Here is a 22292-nt window from a genome sequence, read left to right as displayed (position 1 = left end):
TGCAGGCTTTGGATCTCATATTCATAAATAATCAGCTTACAATATAACTTGACTTTGAGAAATTAGGACCCCTACCAACTCTGAGAACAAGTTCCTCTTAGGATCCTATTACTCAGGGTAATTATCTGCCAGGTCAGACAGATTCGGGCAGATCTCACCCCAGTCTAGTAAAGACAGTGATCAGCCGAAAACCATGCAATGTTTTGTGTCATAGTTGATTCAAGGCTGACAGCTGATAAGAGAGAAACTCATTGTATATAAAATAATAAATATGTATACTTACCTGTCCATACTTCCCCAGATTCCTGCTGCCTTTTCCCCTGCTGACCTGAGCCGCTGCTGTCACTTCCTAACGTGACACTGAAGTGGCTCAGCCAATCACTGGCCATGGTGCTGTGCTGTGCCGTCTCGGCCAGTCTAATTGGCCAGTCTAAGTGGCCTGTCACTTCAGAGACAGGTTAGGAAGGGTAAGTGGCGACTCCTTTCAGTGTGAAAAAGGCACCAGAACACTGGGGGGAGCCTGGACAGGCAAGTATAAATGTTTATTATTTTCATCAAGGGCTGCATTATAATAGAGCTGTTGAATAGGCTATGTAAGCGAACGTTGATCTAGCATATCGACACTCTTTTATCCAGCATATCGGGCCATATAATATGGCCCTCAGCATGGAGAGGAATCTCAGTTGGACTGTTACAGGTGATGTTTATTGCATGTCATAAAAGCCTATGGCAGCCCTTTAAATGCAAAGCAACAATGTTAGTGTAGAGTTATTCACATTTTACACGCTGATAAGCAGTGTATTGGTGCCTGGAGGTCGGCACTGTCTGCCACTTGAAATGTGTTTTTGTATGTGTAGAGATTCATACCGATACCATCTGTTATTTAAAAGACTTTTACATAACATTATTAACGCTTTACTTGGTTTACTCCATAGCAAAATGCAACATACAATGTCTTATATGAGCCTTACATGAACCTTCCTCTTCTTATGCCATCTTTTTTTGTGTATGCTAACCTCCTGAGACAGCTCTGCCTTTGTATTCCAATGTTTACTTTCACCGAGCAAAGACAAAATGTACGCTTCATTTACCGGCAAAGGATTTCTGCTTGATGCATTCAGTAGTAATACTGTAAGGCACAGTTATAGTCTAGCAGGCATTAGACATTGCGTTCTTACAAGAAAAGTTTGGGAAATTATTTTGTAAGTTCTTTATTCTTCAAAATACTTCTTTGTAGTGCAGGTACTTTCCATTTTGTCTTATTTGCTCCTAGAAGAATCACTACATAAGACTAGAGATGATCGAACATCAGAAAATCTTAGGTTCTATAGAACCGCCTGGAATTTCGGGATTTAGCCTAGGTAATAGGCTTAATCCTGGAATTCCAGGCGGTACCCGGGCTGTCTCCTTCTTCCCCACGGACCAGGAAAGCATTGGGAATCAAATCCGGAAGGTTCGACAAGGTTCGAGTTCTGTAGAACCTAAGATTTTCCTCTGTTCGATCATCTCTACATAAGACCACTCTAAACATCACTTATGGTCATTATTAGAGAGGAGTGAGTATACTATTTTAGTACCTGGGTGCTCAAAAGTTCCCCATACTCTAATGAGTACTCATGTAAAATAGCAAGTTTCCTCCTCTCGTGTTTAGTGGCTTAAATTAGCTGTTGGCTGCTGGTCTAGCAGCGATTGGCTGGCCACATCAGGTGACCTGGGTGTATATAGACTCAGGTCACCTGATGCTCGATTCACTTGCGTTCTGTTAGCTGAGAGGGAGAGCTGCTGGAGCAGGGACAGAGCTAGCTTAGGGCTTAGTTTTAATAGTTTGGTAGGCGACTAAAAAAAACCAAAAGTCTTTTTCAGGACTAGTAATCTCACAGTGTGACAAAAAAAAAAACTCTATTACATACAATATACCAGTAGTATACAGTACTGGTATATAGCTAGTATACACAGTTGTATTCTGTGCTACAGTTTGTGTTATTGGAGAAGCAGTAGGAGTACTAGCATTAATCGAAAACTACCAATAAGTGTTTTTTTTAGAACTAGTGACATCCCTGTGTGACATACAATATAGTATACAAGCATTAGATGGTCTAGTCTGATAGTGGTCCAGTATACAGCTAGTACAGCTAATACAGCCACCTGGGAGTCTTTAATACATCCATGCATGCCCCCCCCCCCCCCCCCCCCCCTGCTGTTCCTGTTCCATTTCTGTGGTGTTTCCATCACTTTTCTAATTTTCAGTAAGGTCTTCTGAAATAATGACCATTCAAGTATTTTACTGCTCGCTCATCTTTATGTGTTTTTATTTTTTACATATTTACAAAATACTGTATGTATCTACAAAATAATATTTTTCTCACATCTATATTTGCAGTTCATGGTCCTGTCACCAACAAGGCTGTATCCATGTATAAAATCTATGTCCCCTCTGTATATTATGCTTCAAATATGTCCTATAGTGGACCCAGCATGAAATCCTTCTGTAGCTGTGTGCAGGGATTGTTGTTAGCAACATAATGTTTGTTTATTCCTTTATGGGTCAACACAATAGGACAAGCAATTGCTCTGGTATGATATACAGATTATACTACCTTGAGAAAGTGTCTTTCCCTTCAAGTCAGTATTCTTTTAACTTCAAAAGGAAAGAATAACCCTCTGCAGACAGCCGTTTTAACAATATTGTCCCTTATTTTGGTGAAATTAATGGTCTGGCAATGTCAGTATTCTAAGACTTCAAGGCCCTATTACATGGGACAATTATCTGCCCAATCATTGGCTGCCAATTGTGCATCGCTTTGTGAAGGTTGGTCAGTGGCTGATGAAAGAGTTATAAATTATTGAAGTTATACTTACCTCTCCAGGCTCCCCTGGTGTCCTCCTGCCTGTTCCTCACTCAAAGCAGCCGCTGCTGACACATCCTAACCTGTCTGTGCAGTGACAGGCTACTTAGCCAATCACTGGCCGTGACACTGTCCCATCTCAACCAGTAAGACGACTTCAGAGATGCCAGCTGTGGCTTCAATGAGCAGGCGACAGACAGGAGGACACCGGGGAGCCGGGAGAGGTAAGTAATAAGTGAATAAAACAGTCCTGGTGTCATAAATATATCAATAATGATAAAATGTCTCTCAGCATGGTATAATGCAAATGTGAACCAAGATGGATCACTGGACCAAAAGCAACTCCAGCACAGTCGGGCGCAGGTATATAGCCTCAATGGTCAATTAGGGGTATCGGCGGGTAGTCGCATTGGACCATCTGTACTTAACTGAAATTCTTGGTTTACATTTGCATCGTTCTGTACACCTCCCCGCTAGGTGTCCTCCAGCAGGAGCTGCGGTATCACCTCCTACGTACAATGGATAGAGTTGTGCCTATACAATAGCACAACTCTCTCAGGTGAGCTCCTTTCATCTTAATTGGTGAGACTCTATTACACCAAGAGGCGCTTCCGTTCCCTGTTCTCTCTTGTCTAGCATGGTATAACAACACAACCATGTACTACGAAGCATGTGCCCTGTGACAGCTTTTTGTGAGGCTATGTTCATACAGTATACCGTCAAAATGACAGCTGTTTTTTATTGTTTTTCCTTCACATGACAGTCGTCCAATAAAAACAGTCATCATTTGGATGGTGTGTTAATATAGCCTGAACCTGCACTGATGAAAAGACACATTTGTGTCCCACCAACATCTTAGTAGATCATACAATTACCTTTTTTTTTTTTGCTTCTTTTCATTTTCTCATTAAAGCCCACTATAAAATATTGTTCATCTAAAGTTGTAACAAAAGTAATAACAATTATAAAAACATTTATAATATAATGTAATAACAAAGCCATCAAGTAATAAACATTTGCTACTTTCACTTTAAACTTAAAGAGGTGTCATAAAGCAAAGAAAGTAAAATCAGATGTGTGCCACATACATAAAGTAGAACAAATGTGCTGTTTTTAGTTAAGTAACTTACATCCCTGTACCATTGTTCTACCCCATGGATCTAATCACTCCCTGTTTTTTCTCTCTGAACTGTGACCCTGCAGTTGTCATGCAACAGTGCAGACATTTTCCCACAATTCCCCTTGCTTGCATGTGAAATGAAAACCAACTAATGGGACAGATCACATGACTGGGATTGAACTGAGCATGTGTGACCAAACTTAGTGGATGCCTGGCGGGCCGTAACCAAGGGCAACAGGTTATCAAACTAAGCAGCACATGGACGGGGGGGGGGGGGGTTTAGAGAGTCTAGATCTTTTAAATGATACGTTTAAGGACATGCTTTTACTTTTTAAATTCGTTTGATTTAAAGGGATACTCCGGGCTTTTTTGCGTATGGCCAGGGAGGAGGTAGATGAAGGCAACGACGTCCACTTACCTCTCTGGCGGGATCCCGCCTTTGCCACTGAATGGCTGAGCAGGCTTGAAACGTCACGTCTCAAGCCTGCGTCAAAAATCAGGAAGCGACCGGGCACCACAGAGAAGAGCAGCGCGATCCAGGACCCGGCACAGGAACCGGGAGGTGAGTGGACGTCATGGCCTTCATCCCCCTCCTCCCTGGCCATACGCAAAAAAGCTCCCCAGCCCGGAGTACCCCTTTAACATGATGCATCAGTATACACCTAGTTGTCTTTGTGGCGCCGCCCCTTTAAACAAATCCACACAAGTGTCATGGGATTTCTGGAAAGGGTTAGGGGAATCATTACCATTTTCAGTGTCATATTAGTAATCAGCATCCCCGTGATTTCTTCTTTCTCTTCCAGGATGAGAAGAACCAAGTTCTGATTACAAATGCGTGGCTGCAGATTGTAAGTACCATCCTTCCATGTAATGAGTGTTTCTTTAATGCATTCAATTACCTTCCAGGTTTTATTTAAGGAGATAATTATATCATCCTGGTGAATTAGAAAATTACAGCACAATTAAAGAAGTATATTTATTCACAGCCACGTGTTTTAGGTTCAGCAGCATAGGAAACCAATTGGCATAATCATTGGTAAATCAGACTTCATTATATTTCATTACAAATTGTTTTGTGAGTTGATTAAATGTTAGATAGTGGAATTTATAGCTTAGACAGTTAGATTGTTTTATAAAAATATGCCAAAGATCATGCCTCAACTTAAACATAAGGTTCTGGTCGTCTAAGGGCCCTTTTACATTACGCTATTTTCGCCCAACCACGGCTTCAATAAGCAAGGCAAGGGCTGCACAAACAATAGCTGTATTGTTCGTGTAGCCGTTATTTATTGTTATCTGCCGCATACTGAGTCTTCTAGACGTTTCTAGGAACACTTGAGGATAATCGTGAAAAAGGGGACTGCTTTGTTTAAACCTTGGATTTGTGGTGCAAACCCAGTGAACTAGGTGTTGTGGCTGTATAATGTAGCCATACCTGATAAGAAGCATCTAGTCTACTGAATTTGTCATTAAATTATCCTTAAAGAGGCAGTATCGCAAAAAAATGTTTTAAGAAATCAACAGGAGTTGTGATTTCAAGCAGTTTTGCATGATACTTTTTTATTTTTTTAAGTTTTCTGTTTAAATCAATGTTATACTTATGGCCACTAGGTGTCTCCCTTCACTGTGTATGTGTACAGCTGCTGCATGTCCACATTCAGTAGCAGAGAATCCTGGGAGTGTTCGCATTGTATGGTCAGCTCTCCTGTCACACAGCCCCAAAACCTCTGTAACCACACAGTGACATTATACTGACTGAATTGTTACATAAAAGAGTATTGTCTCCTGATAAGCTGCAGAGCTGATCATAGAATTAGTAAAAGTTAATAATATAATTAGCCTGAGTTAATTGCCCTCAGTTGATATACAACCTGCATGATGCAGGTGTCTTTCCTTGTATGAATATACAAAGGACTGGGACTTCCTGTGTTTAGTCTCTTTTTTTTTTTTTTTTGAACAGAGAAAAGACCAAATATTCACATAGAGGCAGCACAAAACTTCAGAAACAATGCTGTCTATAGATAGGCCTCTCTTCAGCTGATAAAAAGTAATTGAGACACTGATATAGAATGACAATTTCCTTTTGGAGAGGAGATATTGTACATACTTTTTCCCAGTGAGCAGTGGTTTTATAAAGGCATATATAACGCACATTTCTATTGCTACAGCTTTGTTATGACCAGTATTATATGCTTTTCCACTTACGCAGGAGATTTATCAAACATGATATAAAGTGAAACTGGCTCAGTTGCCCCTAGCAACCCATAAGATTCCACCTTTCATTTTCCAAAGAGTCTGTGAGGGATGAAAGGTGGAATCTGATTGGTTGCTAGGGGCAACTGAGCCAGTTTCACTTTACACCATGTTTGATAAATCTCCCCCAATATGTATATGTGACCCAATAAGGGTTTCCTTATTTCGTCTCTCTAACAATTCTGTCATTTAGGGGAAGTAAATTATTCAGGGGGAAAAATTAATTAACCACTAAAACTGATGATGGGGTTCAGTTCTACGTCCATTCTCAAACTCTTTTATATCATAACCAATTTGCTCTATAAAGTGTAGCCAAATCCATTCATTGGAAGCATTACTAGTAATTAACCTGTCGGGAGATGCTGATTCTGTCCACATTCAATGCTCGGTTATGTTGAAGTTAATGGTTCGTTCAGGTTTGTTATGGTCCAATAAATTCATTAATGTTAAAAAAAGAAGATAAAAGTAGCGTGTTGATTGTTGTTAAATTTGCAGAAGATAAATTAACTATCCAGTTACAAACAAGTGAGGAGAAAGAGTGGAAAAATATAGAATTAAAGAGGTACTCCTGCAATTTTTTTAACCTTCAAATTATATAGAAAGTTATATAGATTTGTAATTTACTTATATTTAAAAACGTCAGTACTTATCAGCTGCTGTATGCCCTGCAGGAAGTGGTATATTCTTTCCAGTCTGACACGGTTCTCTCTGCTGCCACCTCTGTCCATGTCAGGAACTGACCAGAGCACAAAAAGTTTTCTATGGGTATTTGCTACTGCTCTAGACAGTACCTGACATGGACAGAGGTGGCAGCAGAGAGAACCATGTCAGACTGGAAAGAACACACCACTTCCTGCAGGACATACAGCAGCTGATTAGTACATAAAGACTTGAGATTTTTAAATAGAAGTAAATTACAAATCTGTATAACTTTGTCACCAGTTGCTCTGAAGTAATGTTTTTTTTTCTAGAGTACCCCTTTAACAAATCATTCAGTCTTAGAGAGAGCCAAAACTCAGGTGTGAGTTATATAATGCCTCTATGTCACAAAGTTTATTGATCCATACACACACAAACAAATGGCTGTGTATGTGATATAGGTGATGAAGAATAAGCAATGTTCACCATGTTGGGGCTATGAGCCCTTTCACAGGCCAGTAAAGACATGGACTAAGTTTCAGCTTATATTGAAGCATAAAGCAGCCACAGCCCGCACAACTCTGGGAGTCGGGTCGTGACATCACCATGTTATCCAGGTAGTGAAGCCGTGATGCAGTAGTAATTGCAGGGAAAAAAAAGCACTTATGCATTTCCTGTAAAACGTGTATATTGTTGATTTGTATAACCTTTGGGGGGGCAATACAACACTTAAATAAAAATTTTTTGCTGGACTTCTCCTTTAAGTATACATCACTGTCATGTCACCCGCAGCTCCAGCAGAATGACTAATTATGCATTTTTCGCAGACAACCCCTTTAAATTGGCGTGTCCCATCAGGTGTGGTCTGATTTTTCCTTGTTGAAAGAGTGCATCATTGAACTGAGAGATGCAAGATGGTCATTTGACCAGTTGCCCACCATCTAAGCTATTTTGAGCAAGCTATTGAGCAAGCTATTAGTGTTTGGAGCAGTGGTTGTATGAGAACATACTGTACATGAGGAGACAGCATGTCCAGATAAATGAGAGCTTAATACACACCAGTGTAACGTTTTGGCTCAACTTAAGCCTTTTTCAAGCAGTGATACAGTAGTGTGTATTAAACTCTCGTTCATCTGGACATGCTGTCTCCTTGTGCATTTTCTGGATTGATGACCAACCTGGGTTCGGTTCGGTGAGGCATGCACCTACATCCACTTTACTCTTATATCTCTTGTGCTGCTGGCACTTGTTGCATTCCTGTATGAGAACATGCACATACAGCAAACAGGCCCTGAATGGTCCAGACAGACTCCCAGTAGAGGGGATTGTTTGATCTGCCGACAAGTAGGAGCAATGCCTTGTCCAGATACAGGTGGCACCTTTATTGCACGCCCATGTTACTCCATGCACTGTTTTCAGGCACTTAGCAGAAGGAAATTTGGTGTCACAGCACCCATTACATTTAGTGCAATTGGCAGCCCGGCACTGTCACCTTTGTTTGCAATGGTGATATGGGAAACAAATCTAACCTGCTGGTAGCTTCCTATTGCGCTGAAGATGAGGGCATGTCTCCTACCTTCATCTTTAGCACCAGTCCCGTGCGCCTTACAGAACACAGGATTATTCTACAAACTGCACAAGAATGGCGCTAATAATGAAGGTAAGAGGCATACCTTCCTCCTCAGCGCTCAGTGCACAATAGGGAGATATCAGCAATTTAAATTCATCTAACCTGCATATAAAACTTCCAACTTTTGTTGTGGGGCAACATTCTAAACTGCTAGTGTGATGATCTGAGAGGCCATTGCATATGACCCCTAGTAGTAATAAGAGGGTTCCTAACAGCTCAGCCATATGCACAGGACACATGTGTAGCCTCTAATTATATTCACACACCTAAAATTTTATTCCTTTTGAGCACCTCCTTCTTTGTGAATGAGTGTACTTGCCGTTTTTGACTGTACAGTGGTACCTCGGTTCTCGAACTTAAATGGTTCAGGAAGGCAGTTTGAGAACCGAGCAGTGTTTTCCCATAGGAAATAATGCTAATGTATTTAATTGGTTCCAGCACCCACCAATAATTACCTACAGTACCCATATATTACATTGAAAAGTTCCCAGTTTAATCACTACAGTACAGAACAGCACTTTAGTGTACAGTTCATTATGGGATGGGAGATGGTACAGGACTGTACAGGATAGGAGATGGTGGTGCACTGACTGTACTGCTATTGTACTGTATATGCACTCCAGCAGTCTTATACAGTACAGGATGGGAGATGGTGGTGCACTGACTGTACTACTACTACTGTACTGTATATGCACTCCAGCAGTCTTATACAGTACTGTACAGGATGGGAGATGGTGGTGCACTGACTGTACTACTACTGTACTGTATATGCACTCCAGCAGTCTTATACAGTACAGGATGGGAGATGGTGCACTGACTGTACTACTACTGTACTGTATATGCACTCCAGCAGTCTTATACAATACTGTACAGGATGGGAGATGGTGGTGCACTGACTGTACTACTACTGTACTGTATATGCACTCCAGCAGTCTTATACAGTACAGAATGGGAGATGGTGGTGCACTGACTGTACTACTACTGTACTGTATATGCACTCCAGCAGTCTTATACAGTACTGTACAGGATGGGAGATGGTGGTGCACTGACTGTACTACTACTGTACTGTATATGCACTCCAGCAGTCTTATACAGTACAGGATGGGAGATGGTGGTGCATTGCCTGTACTACTATTGTACTGTATATGCACTCCAGCAGTCTTATACAGTACAGGATGGGAGATGGTGGTGCACTGACTGTACTACTACTGTACTGTATATGCACTCCAGCAGTCTTATACAGTACTGTACAGGATGGGAGATGGTGGTGCACTGCCTGTACTACTATTGTACTGTATATGCACTCCAGCAGTCTTATACAGTACTGTACAGGATGGGAGATGGTGGTGCACTGCCTGTACTACTATTGTACTGTATATGCACTCCAGCAGTCTTATACAGCACTGTACTGTATGTGAAGCCTCACCAGTGCTAAACTCACCAGGTACAACCCACCATCCATTCTCACAAAAACTTCAGATACGAATTCTGAACGTTACTTCCAGGTAAATTTTCATTCGAATACTACCGTATTATTGTACTTCTAGACTGGGTGCACGAAAAGTGTTTGAGAACCAAAGCAAAGTTTCCATGAAAATACTGTTTGAATTCCGAGCAGATTGAGAACCGAGGTACCACTGTGCAGGGTTCACACTACGTATATTTCAGTCAGTATTGTGGTCCTCATATTGCAACCAAAACCAGGAGTGGATTAAAAACACAGAAAGGCTCTGTTCACACAATGGTGAAATTGAGTGGATGGCCGCCATATAACAGTAAATAACTGCCATTATTTCAATACAACGGCCGTTGTTTTAAAATAACAGCAAATATTTGCCATTAAATGGCGGCCATCCACTCAATTTCACCATTGTGTGAACAGATCCTTTCTGTGTTTTTAATCCACTCCTGGTTTTGGTTGCAATATGAGGACCACAATACTGACTGAAATATACATAGTGTGAACCCAGCAGTGTGGGGCCACAATGGTTTTTGGATGCTTATTCCCAAAAGATATGTTCCGAATAAATTATATGTCACTTATTCCGATATATGGGAAGTGTGCAGGCAAAAAATATGCACAACACATTCCCATTAAAACAATGGAGCACACATTAAATACATTATGCTTTTCAGCTCATATAGTGGAGTGTGATGTTTGCTAAAATATGTACAGTACGTATACATCAGTAAGCCTATAGATTTTGATGGGTGTCCTTTTGCCATTCCATTGGTGGTATTAGGATCCTGCAGCCCTAAATGCACTTCACCATGCTAAATAGTTTTTTAGCTACAGTCAGTGGCAGATGTATGCAGATATATAGATATGCAGTTACATATGTCTGGCCATATGTTCCACAGCTCTGCTGAATATAAACATTTATACAACTTGACAGCATGCAATACTTATAAGTCAATGGGCTATCCTTAGAAATGACCACTTCTCTATTGTTTGCTCAACAGTACTGGAATGACGTCTATTTAACATGGGACCAAGCAGAGTACCCTGGTGTACAAACACTGCGTTTTCCTTCTGATCAAATCTGGGTTCCTGATATTCTATTATACAACAGGTAAAGTATCATCTGGCATAGCAGTTTTCTCTGGGATGATGAAACAAATCTGTTTTCAATGTATTGTCTCATGAACCTATCTCCATAGGCTCTATTAGGATGTTGAGCGGTATTCCCACTACAGTTCCTCTTTGTTAGTCAGAATAGAGAGCCCTTCTGTAAGGCCAATTTTGTTAGGGCAGCATTTTAGTAGGCTGGGTTCACACTGTGTTTTCCCATCCATTTCACTCAGTTTCAGAACATTTAATTTTGACATACAGAAAAACGCAATCAACCATGTGTTTGTGTGTGTAAAAAATTAAAAAAAATTGATTTGTTTCGATTAGTTTTTTATATCATGTAAGTCAATGATTCTGCAATATGGCATCATCATTTATTTTCCTTTAGATGTACACATTAAACGGATAGCAAAAATGCAGTGTGAACCTAGCCTTAGTATTTTGCAGTTTTTAATGCATCTGCCTCGTAGCTAATCGACTAGTGTGGGTCAGCTGATCCTGCTGTTCAGGACTCATTTGGAATAGCATATATTCAGGGACAGTGAGTAGGCTCTTTTGGTGTCAGGGTCAGTGTTCAAGGATCGCTCTAGGTAAGATTTAGGCTATGTTCACACACAGTATAACAACAGCTGCCAGTGTTCGCATTTTTCTGCAGCCATCAGAGCTCTGACAGCCGCAGGAACATTATTTTCCATGCAGCCCATTCCAGCTGTGCATGGAAATCAATTAACATTGGTTTCCGAGCACAGCTCAGATGCACAGACTGCTGAAAAAGGCAGTCAGAGGGTGCATGGACAATAAAGAACGTCCGCTGTGCATGCACAGCGGCCGTTTTTAATTGACATATCAATTATTATCTTGGTTGCACCAAGATGTTTGGCACAGCGTGAGAACAGACCGGGTGGCATTGCATTCATTTCAATGCAATGCCGCCCAGGCTAAAAAAAATGGCTGCTGTTTTCATTGAAACCAGCAGCTGTTCTTTAAAAACAAAAAAAACAAAAACACAGTGTGTGAACATACCCTCAGGTACCGCTAGTTATGGTCACTTTTTTTCCCTTTATTCTTGTTCATCAGCGACCTGTTGGCATCTTCAGTATTTATTGGTACCATCATCTAATAATGAGTTTTTCTTCTGGTTATTCATTCCCGACATACATTGATACATGCTTTCATATACAGTATTTGTTTTTGCCACTGTCTTGTTATACTGTAAGTCCTGGGGGTATTTGGAAACCACTTTAAGGAAGTAGGAAAAGCAAGTGTTATATAGATAAAGTCTAGTTGTGTAATCTGACAATCCAGAGTCCTTACACTGCCACATGAAAGTGTTCTTAAAGGGATTGTGTCACCTAAATTTACTTTTACGGAGTCAGATACAAAAAATAATGTTCTTTTATTGTAATCTGTTTCTATTTTCTGACTGAAATTTTTTTTGTTCACTTTTTTTGTTCATTGTTAGGGGAGCTGCCATCTTGCCTGAGCTATTTTTAAGAGCATTTAGTTACATGCTTTACAGCAAGACTCATGGACATAGAGGGCAAAAGACTGAGTTTGTCTCCTTTAAATAAATGTAAAATGTTATTGAGGGCGCTTTGTGACCTTGGAGGAAGTCATTACACAGGGAGCTGCTGTTGTCTTCTCCATCTACTGGTGTCACATGATGCTGCAATGCTTTGCAGATCACTTTACAGCAGCCTCCTCTTATCACTAAGACACAACAGAAAATTTTAGCTTAGTTTTAGCCCCATTGGTGAGCATGAAAACTGCAAGATCTCAGGATTATTTAAAAAAAAAAAAAAATTCTTAAAAAATATGTTTAACATAAAAATATTTTTTTAAACAATAAATAATTTTCTGATAACACATTCCCTTAAAGTGGCATCTCAATGACCATGACATAATCCCACGGTTCCCCTACAGCTACTGCAGAAGCAAGTTATGAGGTCAAACATCTATTAGGACTCTCTTTTTTCTTGCTAATTATATATTTGATGTTCTCAATGTAAACATTCACCATTTCATTGTATATGTAAGAAGTATATGCTAGTGGTTCTATAGTTTTTCTTCATTTTGAAAATGTTGTATAATGTGATGTGGAAGTTATTTGCTATTGACAATGAATGTATAAAATCTGCATCAATGTGAAATATGGTAATTTAATTATCATTTATTATACATTTATTCTAGTAATGTTTATTTATAACCAGTTGCTCATTTTGCACTCTCTGTGGTAGCATTACTTTACACATAGGAGAGAGATAGCTGAAATATATTTTTGTTCCTAATACAAGCTATGAAGATGAATAGCAGTGAACACTTGAATCCTCAGGCTTTTAACACATAAGGTTTTTATATAGCAAAATGGTTTCTAATCATATTCCACCTCCAGGAACATAACACATCAATAAAATATGTCAGCTCCAAATGCTAGATTAGAGTGATTGTAAAACTTCTCATTACATCCGCCCTTCAAAACGGTCTCTAATATCTTTGTTATGAGACATTTAGGAGTATCGGTCATAAAGTTGATATTGGCTACAAAACACAGTCGGCAATATCATTCACAAACATGCATCTAAAGTTTTCACTAGGATTTAGAAAATATTACAAAAACATGTGAAATCTAAGTGTACCTGTCATTTGAACAAACGTCTGAAGTGTTATAGCCTCATGCCAGACGTTAGTATTACATTATATTTCCGTCCACTACTACTTTACCAGTGAGAGAAGATGAATGGGCAGAGAACATGCTGCTAAGAGCTTCTGCCCTAGAGATGGTGGGGGTATCAGCACCCGGACCCCACCAATACAAATATTTGGCATGTGTCTATAGTGTCTATATGAGGTTGATGTTTTCAGTATTGCCTTTAAAGAATGCTATAGCTTGAAATGTCAATTACACTGACAATAGATTGCATTTACCTTGTATATGCCTATATAGCCTATGATATACACCTGGATTTCTTAAACTTTTTGTAACCGCCCCTTACCAGGAAATCCATATGGATGCTAGGGCCTAACCAACAAACACATACAAGACTACCTTGCAGTGCTAAATTTTGTCATAAAGTGCAAATAATATACCCTCACAGCACCAAGCTAACAACACTGCTAGTAAACCAAAACCACAGTGCAGCATTAAATACTGCTCTGCCTCTAGTAACCTGACAAAACAGAGCAGTAATACATACTGCTTCACTTGTAGTAAACCAATTCCACAGTGCACAATACATACTGCTCCACCTGTAGTAAACCAATTCCCCAGTGCACAATACATACTGCTCCACTTGTAGTAAACCAATTCCACAGTGCACAATACATACTGCTCCACTTGTAGTAAACCAATTCCACAGTGCACAATACATACTGCTCCACTTGTAGTAAACCTATTCCACAGTGCACAATACATACTGCTCCACTTGTAGTAAACCAATTCCACAGTGCACAATACATACTGCTCCACTTGTAGTAAACCAATTCCACAGTGCACAATACATACTGCTCTACCTGTAGTAAACCGATTCCACAGTGCACAATACATACTGCTCCACCTGTAGTAAACCAATTCCACAGTGCTCAATACATACTGCTCCACTTGTAGTAAACCAATTCCACAGTGCAGCAGCCCTGTCCCCATTCCCCCCACCCCATCCACCTAGTAATTCCCCCCCAACCCGATAATATCCCCTCTCCCCTCCTTACCCCTTTATCTACCCACACAAATATATCACTTTCCCTATTTACATTTTAAAGATCTGTTATAGAGGACTTAGAGGGGGGTTGACTCTGTCTTGTCCCTAAAATTGATGGCTCAACTCCTGCCTGTATTTCTTGTCTTAAGTTTGGCTTTTCTTCTTTTTGGAGCTTTGGAGTTATTTTACCTAGGCACCTCTGCTCTGCTTTAATAATCCTAACATTGTATTGATTGTGACTATTTTGTAACTACACTTTTGAATGTCTAGTTATACCCCCGAGGATCTGACTGGATCAACAATGTCCCTGCACTATGATTAGCATATTGGGTGCTAAAACTAGCAGCAACTACAGCTGGTCAGTAGATGGGGTCTAGAGAAAGTAGTCCTGATCTAGTTTTCACCATACTAACGGAGGTGCATAGGCATAAGCTCAAAAATTTTAAGATAATTACACCTACATTTTTAAAAATATGTTTACATAAAAATATAACTTATAACAATAGGTCATTTTCTGATGATCCCTTTAAATTCCTACTTTTCTCCTTTCATTAGCTAGACATCTGGCCAATGTTTTCACATAATCAGAACTGTCACTTCAATGCTCATGTAAATGGTATTGCTCAATGCTGAGATATTCATTCATGCTTGATAGATGCATTAAATCAACGTGATAAACTTTTTCTGTGCTTATCATTTGAGTTTGCCATGGTCGGCAGCATGACTAGGATGGCTTTCACATCACATTAAATAATTTGTCCAGCTTGTTATCCACAGCACAAGGTTTGTGGCAATTGTAATTTAGAGGCATATGAGATTTGGCACCATCACAAATGATTAAATTCATTGCAGTGTTCAAGCTGGAAATGAAGGTCATTGAGATATTAGCGTTGCTATCTGTTATTTGAATATGGAACTTTATATAAACTCTCATATATAAATTTGGGAGGAAAAAATAATCTCCGATGGTCTCCTCTCATTTTCTGGACAAACACTGAAAACTATGGGGGGGAGGGGGGGGGGGGGGACACAACATTTTTCTAGTTTTTCTCCTGCAGCCAGTATGTACAATAGATCCTTTTTTCCTTTTTTTTTTTTTTTTTACAGGATCCCCTCTATGGAAACAAAATAGTCTAGTATGAACTTAATGGCAATATTGGGAAAATTGTATAGAAGTGCTTTTTGGTGTGCATTGAAATTATAAAAATAGTTTCTTGTTTAATTTCCAATTTCTATTAAATGTTGTTGCCTCAGGCGGCAGACTACACAGGCCTGAGTTTTAGATTTTGGACTCTTGGTTCTGATCAAATTTCCAGTAATAACGAAGCAAATCAAACCGCTTTGTTAGCTCAGCAGTTAGCTCATTGGCCTTCTGCCTTTTAACTCAGTGTCACTCTGTGCCGCTCCAGGTGTCTGGAAAAGCTGCATCCAGTCCTGGGAAACTTCTCCTAGTTCGCAGTACTGGATCCAGCTTTTGCAGGCACCCGCAGCTGAGTGGCAGTGATTTTAAAGGCAGCAGGCTGATAAGCTAACTGCTGAGCTAAGGTAAGCGATTTGCTTTATTATTACTGTAAATTCTTTCATCTGTAATTCTGACTATTCAGACTACTCTGCTAAAGACACAAAAATCTGTGTGCAAGCTTTTCTCTCCATCTCCACCTCCTCCCCCCTTACTTTTGAGGCAGCTGATGTAAATAAGTCCCTATCTGCAACTTTGGTGAACCACGGTGAATTCATCAGCCGCCTGATCTCAGATTAACCCTGCCAGTATTACAAAGAAGCTACAAAGTTACAAATACATTCGGCCAGGGACTTATTTACATCAGCTATCTCGGATGGGAGGGGAGAAGAAGGGAGATGGAGGAACAGCTCACACACAGTTTTTTTGTGTCTTTAGCAGAAAGCAGCAGCTCAGAACTGGGGGAGGGAGACTGAATAGATAATAACAAGTATGGAATGAATTGTTAGTCTCCCCATGGGCTGCAACATATGGAAATTCATGTTTGAGTGGAATACCCTTTTAATATTACCACTTCTCGAGCCTTACACAATGTTACAGGTAGGGCATTTTAGTTTTGATGCTAAATTCTGTTTTTTTGTTGTTTTTTTTTTGTATGCATTTAGCCTTTAGGCAGGCACACCTTGAAAAATATGCTTAGAAGTGGTTATTATAATGGATACATTTCCTGTAAAAGGTCATTCAAAAATATAAAAAAAAAATGGAATATAAATTATTCAAAAGAGCAAACTAAAAATTGCACAGCGTAAAATTGGAAACTTCTAGCAGGCTTTTCAGACATGAAGGACTTTTAAGAAGTTTCAGAACAATATCTTACAACATAAGCGGCAATGTTAAAAAAGCTAAATTATCAAGAAATATATAGAAAACAAAACATTCAAATTTCAGCAAATCTTTTTGTCATTTAGAACTACTACATTTTTCTTTACTCTTTTTTATGTTTAACAAATGTATTGTACAACTGGTGACAAAAAGTTATTAAGATTCTCTCAATAGGTTATATAAAACCTAAAGTTTTTTTAGTACTTTCAGCTGCTGTATGCCCTGCACCCTGCAGAAAGTGGTGTATTTTTTCCAGTCCGATACAGTGTTCTCTGCTACCACATCTGTCTACTTTATGAACTGTCTACAGCAGTAGCAAATCCCCAGAGTACACCAGCACAAATATGTGAATGTTTTTTTTTTTCTTTTATGAAGCCGTGTTCTAACTTATTTTTATTCCATATGTGTTTTAGTGCAGACGAAAGATTTGATGCAACATTTCACACTAATGTCTTGGTGAATTCCTCAGGAGCTTGTCAATATATTCCTCCAGGTAAAACCCATTGTGTGTTAATATGTATTAAACATAACACTAACCTCCACAACCTCCGCCATCGTGCAGTAATGCGTCCAGAACATCTTAATGTGATGTGTTATATTCAGCCTAGGGCATATTAGGTAAAATGGGAATACCATATGCATTTCTTTAGTAATCTACTGCTTGATCTACTGTCTGCTTTGTATTCTTTACATATATTATATTCTATGAATGAATAATATATGTACATTGCTGAGACTCAAACAATGCTACCTCTCTTACTCAGGTTGCTTCTAATATAGATCACTCTAATTAAAATTAGCATTTGTAATTGTAATCACAGCAATCATTGTTATAGTGTTATATTGTCAGTAGTGCATTAAACATTAGTAAACTCTTCCTTATTATTACATTCTATTCTTTCTTATTCGGTAAATGCTTTGCGTCTCATCCATTATAGTTAGAAATTTTCATTGTCTATGTAATACATCTTTGTTTCAACTTAATTTTCCATTACTCTTTCCAATGTAAAAACAAATCCTGTAGCTACCTGAAGATTAAGTCTTAACAGATCTATATATATTAGGGGTGGACTGGCCATTTGGGTATCAGAGCATGTGGTCCATTACCCATTCTTCCCCCTTTAGTAAAGAAATCAACAGGGGTCATAATCACAAGCAGTTTTGCAAAATACTCACTTTTCTAAAGTTTTCTATGTTTAAATCAATGTTATACATATGGCCAAACTTTGCTCCATGCTCTCTTCGTGCTTATATTTGGTCTTTCCTCTGTTCAAAAAAAGAGACTAAATACAGGAAGTCCCAGTCCTTTGTGCACTCACACCTATTCATCATGCAGGTTTTATATCAACTGAGGGTAAATGACTGAGGCCAATTATTTTATTACTTTTTAGTAATTATATTATCAGGTATGCATACGTATCAGAAGACAATTCAGTCAGTAAAATGGCAGTATGAATTTTGGTGCTGTGTGACAGGAGAGCTGACCATACAATACGGGCAACCTCAAGATTCTCTGCTACTGAAGGCGGATACATTGCTTACATGCACAGTGTAAACTTGTCCGGCTCCACAGGACTAATACTTCCTGAGTTTTGTCCCTTTTTTTTAACAGAGAAAAGACCAAATAATGGCATAGAGTATGGACCATAGTTTGACAGGGAGGGAGACACCTAGTAGCCATATGTATAACGTTGATTTAAACATAGAAAACTTAAAAAATAAAGAGTATACAGTATTACAAAGCTCCTTGACCCTGTTGATTTCTTTTTAAAAAACAAGTGCGTCTTTAAATATAGCTGAGCAAAAAAAACCAAAAAACATTATATAGACTGTACATACGCCATGTAAACAAAGACAAAGTTTAGTACAACTTCAATAAGATTCCTCTAGCCTACTGCTCTGTGCATGGTATAGCCATGATGATACTACAATATTATAATAATTAGAGATGAGTGAACCTGGAGCATGCTCGAGTCGATCCGAACCCAAACTTTCGCCATTTGATTAGCGGTGGCTGCTGAAGTTGGATAAAGCCCTAAGGCTATGGGGAAATTATGGATATAGTCATTGGCTGTATCCATGTTTTCCAGACAACCTTAGAGCTTTATCCAAGTTCAGCAGCCACCGCTAATCAAATGTCGAACGATCGGGTTCGGATGGACTCGAATCCGAACCCGGTTCATTCATCTCTAATAATAATGATAATGATAATACAACATGGTATATACCATGTTCAGACTACAACTGTGAGTGAAAAGAGGGGCATCAATAAATGATTTGTTCTAGGGTGACGTATATCCCTGTCTTTTCTGTTGCTGCTACTTGTACTCTACTAACCAACCTGAATTTATTCTCAGAGGACTTTGTGAGTGTATAAATGGGTTGGATTTATGCTTGGATTGAACTGACACAGATCCGCACTGTAGATGCAAATGTACCAGATGACATCAAATATATAAAACACAAAGAATTATAAAGTGGTCAGATATCCCATGACTGACATTTCTTAGCATGAAGGTGTACTTATTGGACTGTAGACATAGACATTACTAGTGATATTTACTGGTAACAAACAGAAGGAAATCAAATAGGTAGACAACCATGCCAAAGGTGGGCTCCCAGAAACCTTGCACAATGGTATAGCGGGTATTAAGAGAGCTTACTATTCACCTATCTTGTACCAATATGAAAAATAGTCATAACAAAAGGGTATTCATCTACAGACAAAATTGTGAGTAATCTTTATATTTTAACCTTAAAGTGTTCAAGTCTGAAGGTGACTGTATACTAGCTAAGGGTAGTGAAGGTGGGCATCGCATACCAGGTGTGGAATGACTATATAATTATTGGATACTGGGGGCCAGTTTACTTTATTTATTTTGTTCTAATCCCAGGAGGGCACAGTGCATATTTGAGCTCCTAGAGTTGCCCATGTGTAGCTGGTTGTTCTTAGGTGAATCCCCACCACCACCCAGCTCTCTTCAGAACTTCCTGCAAACCACTACAAGCTAGAAAGAATTTAAAGGGAAACAATGGTAAACAAAAAAATATATATTCAAATCAACTTGTGTCAGAAAGTTATCTAGTTATAAATCTGTAATATACTTCTATTTAAAAATCTCAAGTCATCCAGTACTTATCAGCTGCTTTATGTCAGAAAGTGGTGTAGTTTTTCCAGTCTGACACAGTGCTCTCTGCTGCCACATCTGTCCATGTCAGGAACTGTCCAGCGCAGTAAATCTCTTTAGAAAACCTCTCCTGCTCTGAACAGTTTCTAACATGGACAGAGGTGGCAGCAGGGAGCACAGTGTGGAAAATCATTTGGATCATTTGTTTGAGGACATACAGTACCAAATAGTTACTGGGTGAGTTTGCCAGTACCAAATAGTTACTCAGTGAGTCAGCCAGTGCCGTTCTTTCAGATAAACGTTAACCATGATCCATGAGAAATAGTATGACCCCACTAGTTTTAGCATTACAGAACATGTTCCTGGTGCGACTACATCAAACTGTCTTTACATTCTCAGGTATTCTGAAGAGCACATGTTACATTGATGTACGATGGTTTCCTTTCGATGTTCAAAAGTGCAAACTAAAATTTGGATCGTGGACTCACAATGGCTGGCTACTTGATCTACAAATGCTGGAAGCAGATATTTCCAATTATATTTCGAATGGAGAATGGGATTTAGTAGGTAAGACTCTAAATATAACCAGAAGTACAGTACTGATAATTGTGTACTGCATATTACACAGATCCTATATATTATACTGGTGGAGCTATTACTGGTCTGCTGCAATGTGGTGCACTAGCACAATAGGCTCTGCTATATATACTCATCTAATATACTGGGGTGTCTCCAGTAATCTGCAACATTATAGATTACACACAAGGAGCCATTGATTTTTGATGTACAGCATTTTTTCACAAAGGTTGGTGAGTTATAGAAGGTTGAGTTGTTATAGTAAAGCTATACCTCCACTTTATTTGCTCCAATACATCTAAAATAAGAATTAATTAATCAACTTTACTAATAGTTCTGATTAACCCCTTCCCAACTGCCCAATGGTCATACACATCAGCTAGGAGTAGCCCAGTCTGCCTAGCTGACATATATTTATTGAGTCCCTTACAGCATCAATAACCACTTGAAACAAAACAAGTAACATGTTGAAATATTACGATTGTACCATGCTGTAAGTGGGGACCCACCATACTACCAACCAGACTTAGTATAGAGTCCAACGCAGGAGTGGAGAGTGGGTACTCTTTTGCTTTTCACCCTTTAGTCTGCTCCAAGATGGTGAAGCTGGTCTTATCTGCCAGAGAATACCAGGTCGCTTCCTCAGAGTGGTCCCAATGTGGATAGTTAGCAGGTGGCAGGGTGCCACTGACCCAAAGACTACAGATATAGAGTGGAATCAAGAAACTGGCATGGGAGATCTAGACCCAAGTACTAGATAAAGCAGCAGGACAAGGATATAGCAGAACTCAATGGGGGAAATTTACTGAAACTGTCTATCAGTTTTAACTGGCTTAGCTTTAAAAAGGCTAAGGCGGTATTCACACATGATTACGACCCATACACGGAAGATATGCTATGGACTGGAATGCAAAACTCCCAGAATCAAGTTTCATTATGATGCTGGGAGCTCTGAAACTGTTTAAGGCTGGGTTCACACTACATATATTTCAGTCAGTATTGTGGTCCTCATATTTCAACCAAAACCAGGAGTGGATTGAAAGCACAGAAAGGCTCTGTTCACACAATGTTGTAATTGAGTGGATGGCCACCATTTAATGGCAAATATTTGCTGTTATCTTAAAACAACGGCTGTTGTATTGAAATAATGGCCGTTATTTACTGTTATATGGCGGCCATCCACTCAATTTCAACATTGTGTGAACTGTGCCTTTCTGTGTTTTTAATCCACTCCTGGTTTTGGTTGCTATGAGGACCTTACATGTGGACCAAATACTGCCTGAAATACACTGTGTGTGAACCCAGCCTCAATGTTTAAGCTACTGTACTATACAGAAGTGCAAATATTCAGGGTACAAACCCACTTGACATATTTGCTGCGTCAATCAGTCTTAAAAATAAGCAGGCAAAACGCAGGTTGGCTTTATACAATTGTTCTGCGTTAAAATACGCAATTGCGTATTTTTGAAGTGTGAAGCTACATGCGTTTTTC

The 22292-nt window shown here is 39.3% G+C and overlaps 1 protein-coding gene across 1 annotated transcript in view; it reads left to right on the top strand.

Moving 5' to 3' along the window:
- LOC138796583 (neuronal acetylcholine receptor subunit alpha-7-like) overlaps positions 1 to 22292 on the top strand; it is a 70950-nt gene that overhangs the window by 4414 nt on the left and 44244 nt on the right. Inside the window, exons 3-6 of the mRNA XM_069976192.1 lie at positions 4770 to 4814; positions 10952 to 11061; positions 17510 to 17589; positions 20624 to 20791. Coding sequence (XP_069832293.1) covers positions 4770 to 4814; positions 10952 to 11061; positions 17510 to 17589; positions 20624 to 20791 — 403 coding nt within the window. The remainder of the gene's footprint in view (positions 1 to 4769; positions 4815 to 10951; positions 11062 to 17509; positions 17590 to 20623; positions 20792 to 22292) is intronic.

The sequence above is a fragment of the Dendropsophus ebraccatus genome, chromosome 7 (assembly GCF_027789765.1).
Source record: "Dendropsophus ebraccatus isolate aDenEbr1 chromosome 7, aDenEbr1.pat, whole genome shotgun sequence".
Taxonomy (NCBI): Eukaryota; Metazoa; Chordata; class Amphibia; order Anura; family Hylidae; genus Dendropsophus; species Dendropsophus ebraccatus.
This window is presented reverse-complemented; position numbering and strand designations above follow the sequence as displayed.